Raw genomic sequence first — 15,388 nt, forward strand, 5'->3', positions numbered from 1 at the left:
ATGACCCAAACAAGCACTACTGTAGAATCACGTAATATATAAGACTAGGAACAATAGGAGTGTTCAGACTTCTCCCTGGAAGGTATCCTCTGGTTATCAGTTCTCTTTCTTTGATATCTATCAGTTCTCTGGGCTTTTGGGCATGATTTATGAGAAGGAAAGTTACCTGACTCAGACTCTTTCTCAATATCCTCATAACGCTGCACAAAATCTTCCACCTCCTCCTTGGAAAAGAGATCAGGCTCCACAAAACTGAGCAGAGAGTAGAGCTCTTGGAGGCTGTTCTGGATGGGCGTTCCGGTCAGCAGGAGACGGAAGGCAACTGAGAACTCAAATATACAAATAAATAAAGTGAAAAATCCTTAACACTGGAAAGCAAGACTGAAATACCCACCACCACCTTTACAAAGAGAGGCATCATTTAATGAAATGACACGAGAGGGACATGAAACCAGAATGCTCAGGTTCAAAATGTATATAGCTGTTTGATGTAGGAAATAACACCGCTTTAGTTTCAACTATAAGACAGGGATAATAATCCTATGAAGGAGACACCATTATAAGGTAAGAAAAATCAGCCTGTGAACTCTAAAGGACTGCAAGAGTATTCAACATGGTTACTGTTATTCAGTCTACATGGGAATTCAAGCACACACCATATACTCTTGCAGTCTGAGAAGCCCAAAGCTATAGCAGCAGGACCCACCACTACAAAGAGCAAGAAGATATATCTTAAAAGAATCTCCCTTTATAAAACTTTACAGGTGGGTCCAATGCAAGACATCAAGACTTCTGGACATTTCTGGACCACAGACAGCCCCAAATGGAAGTAATTGTTTAAAAACTGAGCAAAAGATAAGAACACCAAAAACGAGAGACTATTATATAGTAAAAGGTTAGGAAAAACAATAATAACAGATAAAAGGTCAAGCAAAAGGACAACCTCTGAAGGGACATTAACAAGAATTTCCACCACTTGAGTTTAAATAATACAGCAAAAATGGAAAGCCATATCCTATGTATGTTTATTAAACATCAAAATACAGTATGTGTGCATATATACTGTATTTCTATATTTAAAGTGATATTTCTTTAAAAATAACACATATGCATATCTATGTTTGAGTGTGCACACACACACCACAAAGGAAATGGCCAAACTGTAATGAATGCAGGGGTGTAGGATTATTGGTGGTTTTAGTTTTCTTCTTGTGTTTCTATATTCTGATTTGGGAGGGGGTCATAAGAAGATACTGCTTTTGAAATGAGAAAGGAGATAAATGAAATGACACAATCAAATAAAACTGATCTGACAAGCTTTTTCTTTGGCCATCACCCTTTTCTGCTTGTTTCTTTTAAAACCATCTAATCAATGTGGGGCCACTCATTCATGCCTGCTCTGCTTGTATGGCAATGTTTTCACAGTATTTCAACTGTGGGAACTGGTCAAAAATAAAAGTTTCTAATAACCAAATCTCACTTTACAATGCATGTTCACCGAGAAAAGAGCTAAAGTAACCAAAGCATATGAGGTCACAAAGATAACCAAGGTTGTCAGTCACTAAAAAGCAACTTAAACTATCATGAGTTAATATTTTTTACTCAAAGTAGTGCCCATTTTGGCATCAAAAAAAAAAAAAAAAATCCAGAGTCAATCTCTGTGTATCATACTTTAATTTTTTTGTATCAAATATTTTGCAAATGCTTTCCACATTATTAAGTACTCCTCTACATAATTTTTCGTGGCAGCCTAATTTTGTAAATGTATTGTGTGGGTATAGCATAAATTACATAACCAATTCCTTATGTTCACATTTAGGCTGCTTCCAACTTTAACAGTAAGCTGAAAACAACATTGGGGTCAGCGGGCAATACCCTTCTCTCTACCTCTTAGCCCAATCAATAAATGTATTTTTTTTTCTGACCCACCAGTTGTCTGCAATTCAAACCTCACCTAAAAAGGAATAATTAGATGATGCAGAACAATTCCCTCATAGTCCCGCTGCACCTTAGTTTCCCAGGAATAAGAAGAAAAGGCTCTGGAGCCAGTGATGGAATTTAGCTTCCCCACTCCAAAGCCAGGGTTCTTCTATTGCACCTGCTTCCCTTTCTCCACTGTAAATTAGCATACTGGAAGTGCATTAGCAAATAAGCCAGCTCTTGTAAGGTTGGGCGCCAGGACATAAAAATCTCTTGGGAAAAAGATACTGTTAAGAGCTCCCAAAAAGAAGGTAAAGGACACTGTAGAGCAGAGGGGGTCCCACTAGGGGAAAGCAATCTTTGAGCTTGGGCTAATAACAGACAGTGGTCATATCGGCATTAAAATATTAAAAACGACCAGTTTTAGAGAGTAAAAAGAGAATTCAGATATAGGACTTTCCTTCAAATGACCTCTAAATTTATGAATTGATTATAGGACAGGGACCAAATTTTAGTGATGATCACAGACATTCATACATGTGGTCTCATGAATGAGTAAGCCTTTATTAGGTCAGCAAACGAAGGGCACTTCATACTCACAAGCTGTTCTACTGACTCCTCAGAAAAGTGGCCAAATCTAGGGCTACAATGGCATTTCTCATCTACTTTGCCAGAACGATGCCAAAGTGTAAGATAAAGGAATGAGATCAAGGATGTCATACTCAAAAGCATGACAAAGATAGGAGAGACTAGAGGTAACATTCAATGCCATGAAATCAGTCTCTTCATTGCTCTGAACTGTTAGTTTTTTGTTTTTTTGTTTTTTTTGTCATTTCCTGGGCCACTCCCACGGCACATGGAGGTTCGCAGGCCAGGGGTCCAATCGGAGCTGTAGCCACCAGCCTACCCCAGAGCCACAGCAACGTGGGATCCGAGCCGCATCTGCAACCTACGCCACAGCTCACGACAACGCAGGATTGTTAATCCCCTGAGCAAGGGCAGGGATCGAACCCGCAACCTCATGGTTCCTAGTCGGATTCGTTAACCACTGTGCCACGACGGGAACTCCTGAACTGTTAGATTTTTTAATAGGTAAACAGGGGAAGAGGACAATATATCAGATGTTTGTTATTGCAGAGAGAAAAATTATAGTAAAGATTATTTTTAAAGAAACTGCCCCTTTGAAGATGAGAAGAGACTTGAAATATTTCCAAAAATACAATGTCTTTTCCTGGGGGTAGAGTCTTACTCATTTGATAACCAGATTTGAGTAAACATTATCTGCTGTGAAAAAGACAAGAGGAAAAAGTTACGCCATATGAAACACTACTTCTGCCACCATAAATGTCCACTTAACCCTGCAGAAATCTCACTGAAAAAAAAAAAAGGTTCACCTTAATCAGTTCTATACAGGAATAAACCAATGTTTTTTAAAAGAAAGTTATATCAAAACTAGACTTTTTTTTTTTTTTTTTTTTTTTACCTCTGAAAGTGATTTATGCAGCAAGGAGTTTTGGTTTTTCAACCTGTGAGCTTCATCCACGACAAGAACACTCCAAGGGAAGCTGCAAGGGAAAAATCCAAGCTTTCAATTTTGTTGAACTCAAACACATGAGATAACATGTGTTATCTCACAACCAAAAGTCTCACTACAAAACCATGACCTTTGGGAGTTCCCATAGTGGCGCAGTGGTTAATGAATCCGACTAGGAACCATGAGGTTGCGGGTTCGATCCCTGGCCTTGCTCAGTGGGTTAAGGATTCAGCGTTGTCCTGAGCTGTGGTGTGGGCTGCAAACGAGGCTCAGATCCCGCATTGCTGTGGCTGTGGCGTAGGCAGGCGGCTACAGCTCCGATTGGACCCCTGGCCTGGGAGCCTCCATATGCTGCGGGAGCGGCCCTAGAAAAGGCAAAAAGACAAAAAAAAAAAAAAAAAAAAAAAAAGAACATGACTTTTGCTGGGAAGACTAATATCAACCCCTTTCTGTTTGAAACACACCCAAATTGCCTTCTTATCTGAGAGCCAACCATGGACACAAGACAGTTTCTGGAAAACGTAGTAAAATTAAGGAAATTTACTCTCTAAAATGGGAAAGACCTATGCATTGAAGGCAGAAAGGAAGGAGCCAGAGCTAGAAAGCGAAAGGAAACACTGATGACCAACTACTAGGTGCCAGACATTCAGTATGGGGATTGAGGCATGTTATTTAATCCAAAAGAACAAGGTGCTAGAGTTCCCATCATGGCTTAGTGGAAACGAATCTGACTAGCATCCATGAGGATGCAGGTTCAATCCCTGGCCTCACTCAGTGGGTTAAGGATCTGGCGTTGCTGTCAGCTGTGGTGTAGGCTGCAGATGCGGCTCAGATACGGCATTGCTATAGCTGTAGTGTAGGCCAGCGACTACAGCTCTGATTCGACCCCTAGCCTGGGAACCTCCATATGCTCTGGGTTTGGCCCTAAAAAAAAAAAAAAAAAAAAAAAAAAAGAGAGAGAGAGAGAGAATGAATAAGGTGAGGAGACATTACTGTGCCTACTTTACCAAAAAAGTATGATTTTAAAATGGGGAAGTGGTGAACAGGATCAAATATTACAGATAGGAAGATACATTCTTTGGATCTGTTAACACACAAGTCACTGGTGGCTGTGCCAGGGCACTTCTGTAGGATAACAGATTATGACTCCAACTTCTCAAGACATTAAAGTCATAAAAGCATATTCTTTGCAAATACTCCGGGGAAGCTGTTTCCCCCCACCACCAAAAAATATTTCAAAATATGGAAAAGCATGTATAGATGAATACGTTCCAAGCTGCATTATTTAAAGCAGCAAAAAGCTGAAAATAATAATAGGTCCAATAATAGGTAATGAAATATAGCATTTTAAATGATATATATGATCATGTTATAATAAAAAAGGCCTATATGACTAAAAAAGATATATTACAGATCTTTTTCACCAATGTGAAGAACATGCAGAAGATAAGTATAAGTTAAAAGATTTTTATTTTCTATTTCTCTTGTAAACATTCTGTAATTCCTTGACATTATTTTTATACTTACAACAACTAAAGGTACATACAAGTAAAGCAGAATATTGGAAAGACAGTAGTCATGGAAATAAAGCTCTCTCAAAGGTCAGAGGAGGATCTTGAGCAGAGGCTGACCTTAGGAGGAGGAAGCCTTCTTCTTCAGAGGCCAGAGACAAAACCCAGAAAATGGGGCAGAGACAGATGTCTGTACAATTCAACTACTGAGAGGGGTACCAACAGAGGGAGACCTGGGGTCCAAAGGGAGAGTGCAGGAATTGGGGTCATTCCTGCTGGGGAACAGGGGCTGCACTGAAGGATTATAAGGAATAAGTCCAGCTGATGTTGGACACTAGTCATGAGGTAAGGTGTGAAAGTGGCTGCAGTACAGCACCTGGCTCCTGTTTGAATTACTATGCAAAACAGATTAGGTCCAAAAAACAAAAAAACAAAAAAAAACAAAGAATAAAGTTCCTATCGTGACTCAGAAGAAGTGAATCTGACTAGCATCCATGAGGACACAGGTTCAATCCCTGGCCTCGCTCAGAGGGTTAAGGATCCGGCGTTGCTGTGAGCTGTGGTGTAGGCTGGCAGCTACAGCTCCAGTTTTTGACCCCTAGCCTGGGAACTTCCATGTGCCACAGGAGCAGCCCTAAAAAGATAAAAACGAACAAACAGATTAGGTCCTATTCCTTTGAGAAGAACTAGATACTCAGGTTTTTACATACAGCAAGCATTCAATAAAAAGCTTGTTCAATGAAACAGACTACAGGGAGGAGGATTTGGGCTCAGTGAAAGGAAGGAGGTCAAACTACTCATCAAAGGACACGCAAAGGAATGCCCCCTGGGGAGGAAGAGGTGGAGAAAATTCCAGCGCTGAATGGACAGTGAGACAAAGTAACTTCTAATCCTCTTGGTCCACAGGTTTTATAAGTCTGTTGTCCACAAAATTTTCTATTTTTCACATTGTTACAGGTGCAGTCTTAACTCTCCATAATAAGCCTATTTAGGGCAGAGATCATATGACACTTCCTGGCTGTTCTCAGAACGTGCAGTACAGTCATACACAACATAGCCCTGCCAAATACATCAGAAGAGTACATCTGTACTCTTGGGGCTCATACTGAGTTATTATAAATGTCCCTTTATTACTTAGGCTCTTAAATTCACCTGGGCTGGATTCAAGGAAGATGATCTAATACATAAAGATTGTATTTCTTGTGAATATTGTGACCCTAGATACTATAAAAAGCTCTCTTAAGAAAAAGCTCCTCAGGGAGTTCCCATGGCTAAGTGGTTACCGAATCTGAATAGGAACCGTGATGTTGTGGGTTCCATCCCTGGCCCTGCTCAGTGGGTTAAGGATCCGGCATTGCCGTGAGCTATGGTGTAGGCTGCAGACGCAGCTGGGATCCCGCATTGCTGTGGCTGTGGCATAGGCCAGCGGCTACAGCTCCGATTAGACCCCTAGCCTGGGAACCTCCATGTGCCACAGGAGCGGCCCTAGAAAAGGCAAAAAAACAAAAAAACAAAAAAAAAGAAAGAAAAAGCTCCTCAGCACTGAGTGGTGGGCTTGGATGTCTGCTTTGCCATTTACTAGGAAATGTGCCCTCAGGTGGGTCATCTATTCTCTTACCTTCCTCAGCTATAAAATGTGTAATAATATCCACTTATTAGGGTTTTCATGAAGATTAGATAGGGTAATTTATGGAAAGTACCCAATAACATCAATGTCCCAATGCGCTTGTCTTTTGAAACTTCCCAAACATCGTGTGTATTATGGATATCCATACTACTTATTCCTCCACCAGAATCTACATCCTCTTAGGATCACACGATGGTTTACTTTCCTGGTATTGCTGATAACTCCCAGAAGAGTATCTTTCCAGAGGATAGATGGTCAATAAACATGTTGGATATTAATAATAAAAAAGAAGTGAGTGAGGAGTTCCCGCTATGGCACAGTGGGTTAAGAACCCGACTGTAGCGGCTCAGATTGCTGCAAGAGGTGCAGGTTTGGACCCTGCCCAAGTGCAGTGGGTTAAAGGATCTGGCATTGCCACAGCTGCAGTGTAGGTTACAGTTGTGGCTCAGATTCAACACTGGCCCAGGAACTTCTATATGCTGCAGGTGCAGCCATTTAAAAAAAAAAAAAAAGTGAGAGGGAAAACATGTCAGGAAAAATAAGGTAATATGCTTACTTAAATGAAACTTAAACGAAACAAAATACTGGATGGAAGTTATGAGATCTATAACTGAGCTTTTAGAGTTTCAAAATAAGATGAAAATTAAAATGCAACACAAAAGAACCTCGACAAGAAATAATATTTATTCTGCTGATAAAGCACTTTGAAAACAAAACTTTCCAAATATTAAAAATCCAAACCCGACTTAACCATAACTACGCATGCTAAAGAGAATGAAACTCTGTCAATATACCTCCTTATTTATCTAACATCTAGCTCTTGTTTAATTTATAGGGTAACTGTAACCACATACTGTTACAGGTCATCCCTATTTCCAGGTGGTATAAAGAGTTACTTCATGAGGCCTGAAAGGTAATTAACTGGAAAGAAGTATAATTTAAAAAACCTTTCTGAAAAGTTAATTTTATAGCACTGATCGCTACTTTAGGATAAGGTATAAAAAAAACCTCAAGTCATTCACCTCCTGCACTGTAGTTTTAAATCTCCACACAGCAGTCCTGAAAGGGGTCTCTGCAAGTTGCAATGTAAAGAATCAAGTTATCTATTAACCACCCACCACATACACCTAATTTCACTTAATCCTCCCAACACCAATTCAAGGTAAAATTAATTATCCCCATTGTACAGATGAAGAAGCTGAGGTTCACGGAGGTGAAGTAACTAACTCAAGGATACACAGCGAATGAGGGAGGGTTGGACTCTAAGACACCCGCCACAGCGCACACCTGAAGGGAGACTCATGGACGACACACCAGGAAAAAAAGCGAAGAAGTAAAATGTGAAGGAAACACATGATTTTCATGGCACATGCAACACAATTTCTGAAGCAGACAACATACTCACGACTTTAGAAATGATGCATCTTTCAAGCAAATCTGAAAAATTAAGGAAGACACATTATAAAGGCTGATGTATAACTGATATTAATGAACTATTTTTAAAAATCAATTCCCCTAAACTACAGGATTTAGTTAAGTTTATTCATTCACTAAGTAAAAAAAGTTCTGAGCATAACTTCTCGGGGCACCATCTTACAGACAAACAAAGGGAAGCATGAATGAGCAGAAGGTCTCGCTTGCAGGAGCCCAGACAGTCTCAGCTGGAACTGAGTGTCCTCCTTTCCCATCCTCCAGTAACAGAGATGATGCCTCAGCCCACAAAACCCTTTTCCCTGCTTGCCTGCCTCCTTCTACTCACTGGTCAAGATGAAGTTCAAGTGCCACCTCCCTGGGACACAATCCCCCTTGAACTGCCAGGAAAGAAAGGGAGACTAACTAACTTGGAGCATAATGGTCTCTTGCTTCCTTTGCTCACAGCCCCTCTGTGAGCATCTAATGAAAGAAGACTTTCTTCCCATAATATGAGCCTTCAAAAAAAGATACTGAATGTAATTCCAATGGATTCGGCAGCTTCTGTGGTCCAAGGTTAAGAGTTCTGGCTACAGAGAAACAAACAGATACCTCGTAGGTAGTTAGCAGCACATGAAAACCTGACTCCTGCTTTAGGTCTTGCTGTAGGTGGGCTCTCTCCTCCTTGTCACCCGCATATGTCACACAGCAAAGACCTGGAGCACACCTGAATCCAAGCAAAGAGGAAGATGAACACAAACAGAGTCATGGAAAAGGGGAGCACAAACACAGAGTCTGGAAAATTACATTTCATGGAAGGGTTACAGATGCGCAGACCTCAGGATGCCCTGTAGCCAGAACAAGTCCTGGGACCCTGGCATCGCATCTACAGTAATGGGTAAACCTAAGGGCAGGTCCTCGTGGGAAGAGGGAGAAGGGTTGGATGGACATCTAAAAGGGCCTTGTGTTAACTCTATAAAGAAAATTGTTTTTTCAGAGTTCCCTGGAGGCCTAGCAGTTAAGGATGTGGCACTGTCACTGCTGTGGCCTGGGTCATCGCTGTGGCACAGGTTCAAACCCTGGGCCAGGAAATCCACATGCCATGGGTGCAGAAAAATAAAACAAAACTATTTTTCCACATTGGTTCCTTCCTACGAAATGTCACTATGTCATTATGAAAAAGATGGCTTCTCCTTTACTTCAGCAAAATCGACCTTAAGTGAGTAGTGACCTTCAAGTTGCCAAGTAGTAACAATAACATCAACGGACCCTCTCCCCACCAGACTCTCAGTCTGTCTACACTGCCTCACCGTCAGAGTTTTCTAGAAGAAACAATCTCACTGTTTAGGACAATATGTTGTTTTATCTATTCCACATAGCACCCCACCCCCCAAAAAATTAATATAAAAAATACAATTTCAACCACGTCTGCTCTGTACCTCTCCATCTCTTCTTTCCAGTTGCTCAAGACAGACAAGGGACAAAGAATCAAAAATGGTCCTTCATCATTTAATCTCCCTGCCAAGTAAATGAAGACAGCAATAGTCTGGAACACAGACAAAGAAGGCAGTTTTGATAACATTTCCACATGAGAAACAACCACCAAGGTTCCACAACTTTGTAGAGAACACTTATAATAGCATCAAAAAGAATACAAACACTCACTGTAAGAAGACCTGCTTTACAAAAAAAATAATGCACAATCTTCCACACATTAAGAGAGTCATGCAGTTGACTCTGCAGTCCGTTTGAGTCCTGGAACAACTATACTTGCTTTTACATAGAGAAAAATCCTGTCCATTCACTGTAATTCTATGTATCAAGGGTAGATAAAATAAAGGTAGTGACACAGTACAAAACCATCCCCATGACTAGAAAAGTCAAGTCCAAGGTCATGATCTCTTAACAAAGGTTCAGGCATTTTCCTCCTACTATAAAACTATACACCAGAGGCTGGCAGTCAAAGACGGTATTGAGTTGTAAGGAGCTATTTCAGTGGAGGTAAACTGTAGTCAGTCCACAGCAACATACCTGGCAGGTCTTACCCAGGCCCATCTCATCTCCCAGGATGCAGCCATTCTGATAATGGAAACACTGGGCCAGCCAGTTGACTCCCTCCAGCTGATAAGGGCGTAGATGAATCCCTAGAAATCAAAAGAAACGGCAAGTCCAGTCCGAAGCGCAGACATTTCAGCACACACACACAGGCTATATTCAAGACATTAACTTAAAAATGCAGCCTAAACTCCCATACCCCCACACCTTGCTAGCCATATCCTCTGCTGAGAAGGTACAGATATGCAAACACTTGCTGACTTCCAAACTACTTTTGAGCAGACACAGACATCACTGTATTCAAAGCCTGCTTTAGACAGCCTGTCGGTGGTTTGAGAGCCACTTGACAGATGAGAAGTCAGCCTGGGATTTGGCCTCTATACTGCCTGAGTCTCATGCTAGTGTCCATTCTAGGAAATGAGGTATTACTGATGCAACATAACATTATGTGTCTGCTTCCTTAAATGCAACCATTTAAATATACCATCAAGGAATTCCCACTGTGGCATAGAGGTAAAGAATCTGACTAGTATCCATGAGGATTTGGGTTTGATCCTTGGCCTCGCTCAGGAGGTTAAGGATCCAGCATTGCCATGAGCTGTGGTGTAAATCGCAGATGCTGCGCAGATCCCGAGTTGCTGTGGCTGTGGTGCAGACTGGCAGCTGCAGCTCCGATTCTACCCCATTCTACCCCAGCCTGGGAACTTCCATATGCCACAGGTGCGGCCCTAAAAAGAAAACAAAAAACAAACAAACAAACAAAAACATAAATGTGCCACCAAGCTAAAGGAAAAAATCAGGATAGGACTAGTTTACATCATGCTTCAGTAGAGAAGCAGTGCCTTTAAGAATTGAAACAATGTTCCACAGGCAGTATTTAACAGTGCACAGGAAATAGCAGAAAATGTCTGAAACTCATATGGAGCTTCTACTGCCTCTCTTTTCTCTCTCCTTGAGAAAAAAACCCCCAATTTCAGAGAATAGCTATGTTTGGGGAGAAGGAAGATCCCAAACATACTTTATACAAGAACTATTATAGCACAGGGAACTACATCTAATCACTTGTAATGGAATATGATGGAGGATAATGTGAAAAAAAAGAATGTATATAAATGTATAACTGATCACTTTGCTGTATAGCAAAAATTGACAGAACATTGTAAATCAAATATAATAAAATTTTTAAAAAATAACTATTAACAAAACTGAATCTTTCTGGTTCGAATCCAAGACCTTTAAAAAGAAACTAGTTGATAGATAATTGTAGAACATTAAAAAGATTAGGGCTCTTTTGCCTTAATCTGCTGTGGCTCAGTGGGTTAAAAACCCGACTACTATCTATGAGGGTACAGGTTCAATCCCTGGCCTCACTCAGTGGTTTAAAGGATCCAGCATTGCTGCAAGCTGAGGCACAGGTCACAGATGCAGCATGGATCTGGTGTTGCAGTGGCTATGGCATAGGCTGGTGGCTGCAGCTTGAATTCAACCCCTAGCCTGGGAACTTCCATATGCTACAAATGTGGCCCTAAAAAGAAGAAAAAAAGAAAACAGCTGAATGCTACAAAGAAATTGAACGTAGATGACTCTGAAAATGTGGAGCAAAGAAGGCACACTGGTTAGTAACCTTGGGACCCAGAGAACAACAAGGCGATGAGCTCGCTGGGTTCCACTGACCAAAGGAAAGGGACAGCCTAAAATTTTTAGACAAAACCCACTCTACTTAAGCCAAACATCATAGGGGAAAAAAGTGCCTCTCCCACCACCATATCGGCAAAGACCAAGTGGGAGCTCAAGCCTCCACTCTCAAGAGGCTGTAACTAAGTACCCCAACACTCCCCCTGGCAAGGTATCAGAGAAAGCTAAGGAGGAGCCAGGATTTTCAACCCCACTCACGAGTAATGAGGCCCCTGCCACTCCACTTCTTCCGCTGCTGTGTCTTGGAGACCATAGAGGGAGTCTGGACTTCCAGCCTTACTAGATTATATGTGCCTCCTCCCAGCCATTCCCAGAAATGGGGCGTGTCAAAGGAGGTCTAATGGAGACAGGATTGTTTTTTTGTTTGTTTTTGTTTTGTCTTTTTTGCCATTTCTTGGGCTGCTCCCACAGCATATGGAGGTTCCCAGGCTAGGGGTCGAATGGGAGCTGTAGCCGCCGGCCTACGCCAGAGCCACAGTAAACTCGGGATCCAAGCCGAGTCTGCAACCTACACCACAGCTCACAGCAATGCCGGATCCTTAACCTGCTGAGCAAGGTCGCGGATTGAACCCACAACCTCATGGTTTCTAGTCGGATTCGTTAACCACTGAGCCAACGATGGGAACTCCTGGAGACAGGGTTTTTATCACTGCCCAGAGGTAATGAGACCACCCCACCACAGTGTCAGTGGGGACCAAGCAGGAAGCCAGTACACACATCTTCCCCCAGAGGTAAGCAGGAACCCCCTCCCCATCCCCAGGTGTCAACAGAAGCTGAGAAGGGGAAGCCTGACTCCTAATCTCCACTTGTTAGAAAAGGTAGCAAGTCCCCTTCCCCTGCCAGGGCAGCAGGAAACAGAGTGCTGAACAGAAGGTTTAAATACTATCTGGAGTCTTAAAACATAGGATAAAAACGCACAGGCCTCAGTAAAAAAATCACTCATTATACCAAGAGCCAGACGGTTTCAAACAATGAAAAAAGACAATCCACAGACACCAAAACCTAGATGACAGAGATGTTAGAATTATCTGACAGATTTTAAAGCAGCAATGATAAAAATGCTTCAACAAGCAAGTGTGAGCATACTTCAAACAAGTGAAAAAAATGGAAAGCCTCAGTAAAGAAACAGAAAGTGTCAACAAAGAAAAAAAAAGATAGAGAAAAATATAAATAACCAAAGTAAAAAGCTCAGAGGATGGATTTGACAGCAAAATGGAGGGAAGAGAGGAAAGAATCAGTGAATTCAGTGAATTTCAGTGAAGAAAGAACCATAGAAATTACTCGACCTGAACAAGAGAGAAAAAACAGACTGAAACAAATGAACAGAGCCTCAGGGAATTACAAGTCTACAACAAAAGATCTATATTCATTCACTGGCATCCCAGAGAGAGATGACAAACAGGACAGAGCTAAAAATAAAAATAAAAACTACTCAAAGAAAGAATGGCTGAAATCTTTCTACATTTGGCAAGAGACCTATGGAGTCAAGAAGCTGAATAAACTTCAAACAGAATAAAAGAATAAACCCAAATAGAAATATACACCAAGACAGACAATTGTTTCTAAAAACTAAAGATAAAGAAAATATCTTGAAGGCAGCCAGAGAAAAATAATATGTTATCTACAGGGGAAAAAAAAAATCAAGAAGTCATTGCCCCAACTGTCTATCTCCAGGACCCTATGGCCTCAGCTGCAATCCATGCCAGCAAAATGGATGTTCAGTATCCCACCGAACTCCAGAGGTTAGGAGTCCTGGTCAAGAGCAACGGAGAAAAACTCAAATCCCTCCCAGACTATGGCCTCTCCCCCTCTTTCCTCTTTCAAATCTCGCTTCTGCCTGGCAAAAGCAAGTCATATGTACAAGAGAACTCCAGGGGACTCTGGGAAATGTAGTCTTTGGCTTTCTAGCCTCTAGGCAGTGGTAAGGCATGCTTGGAGGTTGGGGAAGAAATAAATTTGAGGGTGCCCATGGCAATATCCATTGTAGAGTTGTTTGAATTCTCATGCCCACCTCTCAGGTGGTGAGAGGTTTTTAACATGAAAAAGCAGGCAAAAACAATGAGAAATAACAGGTCTGCATTTCCCTGAAACAAAGCATTCCTAACACACCTTTATGAGCCAATGTATTTTGGGTTTCTGAAGTTCACTGGATGAACAGAATGTATCTCTGACACTATTAAGAGGAGGAAGACCTCTACAAAGTTTCTGAATCACTGGAGAAAATAACTGCAGAAGAAAACACTGAAGTCAGAAATTTCCAGAGTTCCCGTCATGATGCAGTGGAAACGAATATGACTAGGAACCATGAGGTTGCAGGTTTGATCCCTGGCCTCACTCGGTGGGTTAAATGATCCAGCATTGCCGTGAACTGTGGTGTAGGTCGCTGACAAGGCTTGGATCTGGCACTGCTGTGGCTGTGGTATAGGCCAGCAGCAATAGCTCTGATTAGAGCCCTAGGCTGGGAACCTCCATATGCCTCGGGTGCAGCCTTAAAAGGTTAAAAGGCAAAAAAAAAGAAAGAAATTTCCAAAAATGGATAATTTGTTCCATATTTGAGGGAAAAAAATAAAGTCAAGTTCCTTCCTAGTACATTTCTAGAGAGATAAAAATTTTAATATAAAATAAATCATAATTGTATTAGAAAAAAATATTAGCCCAATAATTATAAATTTATAGTAGTAAATCTCCTTCTAAGCAGAACACTAAAAGCAAAAATCATATAGTAAAAGGCCGAAAGATGTGACTGCAAAGAATTCTTAAATTTTACCACTGAAATACACACACACAGACACAAAAAGGCAAATTACAAACTAGAAAATATATTCCCGATATGTGACAAATATTTACTATTTTCAATGTAAGAAAGACCCTACAAAGCAGAAGGCAAACACCACAATTAAATAATGGGCAGCAAGCATAAATAGACAAGAAACAAAAGAAAGACAAATATCTAAGTGTCATCAATACTAGTAAACCATTAACATTAAACAATAAAACAGCATTTTTAACTTCGCAAATTTGAAAATATCAGTGTTGGTGACAGTGTGGAAAAATGAGCCAAATTCTATATACTCTTGCTCCAAAAATGCTGCCTTCGAGGAATTAAAAAATCATAGCTATAAAAATACTGTATTGCATATGTGAAAGTTGCTAAGTTCTCAACAAAAGGAAACAAAATTTTGTAACCAGACTTCTTGTGAAGATCATTACACAATATGTACAAGTATCAATCATTAGGTTATACACCTGAAACTAATATAATATTATATGTGAACTATATCTCAATTGTTAAAAATTCATAGCAATAATAAATATTTGGTTACAAAGAAATTTATTAGTATTACTTAAAACAGCAAAAAACAAACCTAAATACCTAAGTACAGAGGCTGACTAAAATATATAGCATATCCATAAACTGAAATACTCTGTACCTAGTAAGCATGATATTGAAGACTAAATGATAAGAGAAAAAATTATGATTTCCAAAAAAGCATGAACATGAAACCCCATTTTTGCACTTCTCCCTCAGTCCCTACCCCACCCTGGAAAAAAAAGAAAATAAAAAATTACTTATAATACATATGCATGCACAGACCAAAGACTGTCAGGATAGATAATAAAATGTTAACAGTAATA

The 15,388-nt window shown here is 40.6% G+C and overlaps 1 protein-coding gene across 50 annotated transcripts in view; it reads right to left on the reverse strand.

Annotated features, from left to right (window-relative positions):
• Positions 1-15,388, reverse strand: part of CHD1L (chromodomain helicase DNA binding protein 1 like) — a 177,338-nt gene that overhangs the window by 35,887 nt on the left and 126,063 nt on the right. For 25 of the 50 annotated variants that reach the window (XR_014844273.1, XR_014844274.1, XR_014844278.1 and 22 more), the window contains 6 exons: positions 10,034-10,146; positions 9,442-9,548; positions 8,615-8,729; positions 7,998-8,029; positions 3,404-3,485; positions 167-329 (listed from right to left, as the gene is read on the reverse strand). Coding sequence is in view for 24 of the 50 variants with exons in the window: in XM_001928518.6 (XP_001928553.2) it covers positions 167-329; positions 3,404-3,485; positions 7,998-8,029; positions 8,615-8,729; positions 9,442-9,548; positions 10,034-10,146 (612 nt within the window). In the remaining 26 variants the exon portion in view is untranslated. Of the gene's footprint in view, positions 1-166; positions 330-3,403; positions 3,486-7,614; positions 7,665-7,829; positions 8,030-8,614; positions 8,730-9,441; positions 9,549-10,033; positions 10,656-11,455; positions 12,292-15,388 lie in introns of those variants that run through there. The other 25 variants (XR_014844283.1, XR_014844284.1, XR_014844282.1 and 22 more) reach the window with 5 other exon arrangements.

Source organism: Sus scrofa, chromosome 4 (assembly GCF_054392235.1).
Source record: "Sus scrofa isolate SSC_HxYL_T2T_F1_AM1 chromosome 4, Sscrofa_HxYL_maternal_Yorkshire_Landrace_v2.0, whole genome shotgun sequence".
In the NCBI taxonomy this organism is placed as follows: Eukaryota; Metazoa; Chordata; class Mammalia; order Artiodactyla; family Suidae; genus Sus; species Sus scrofa.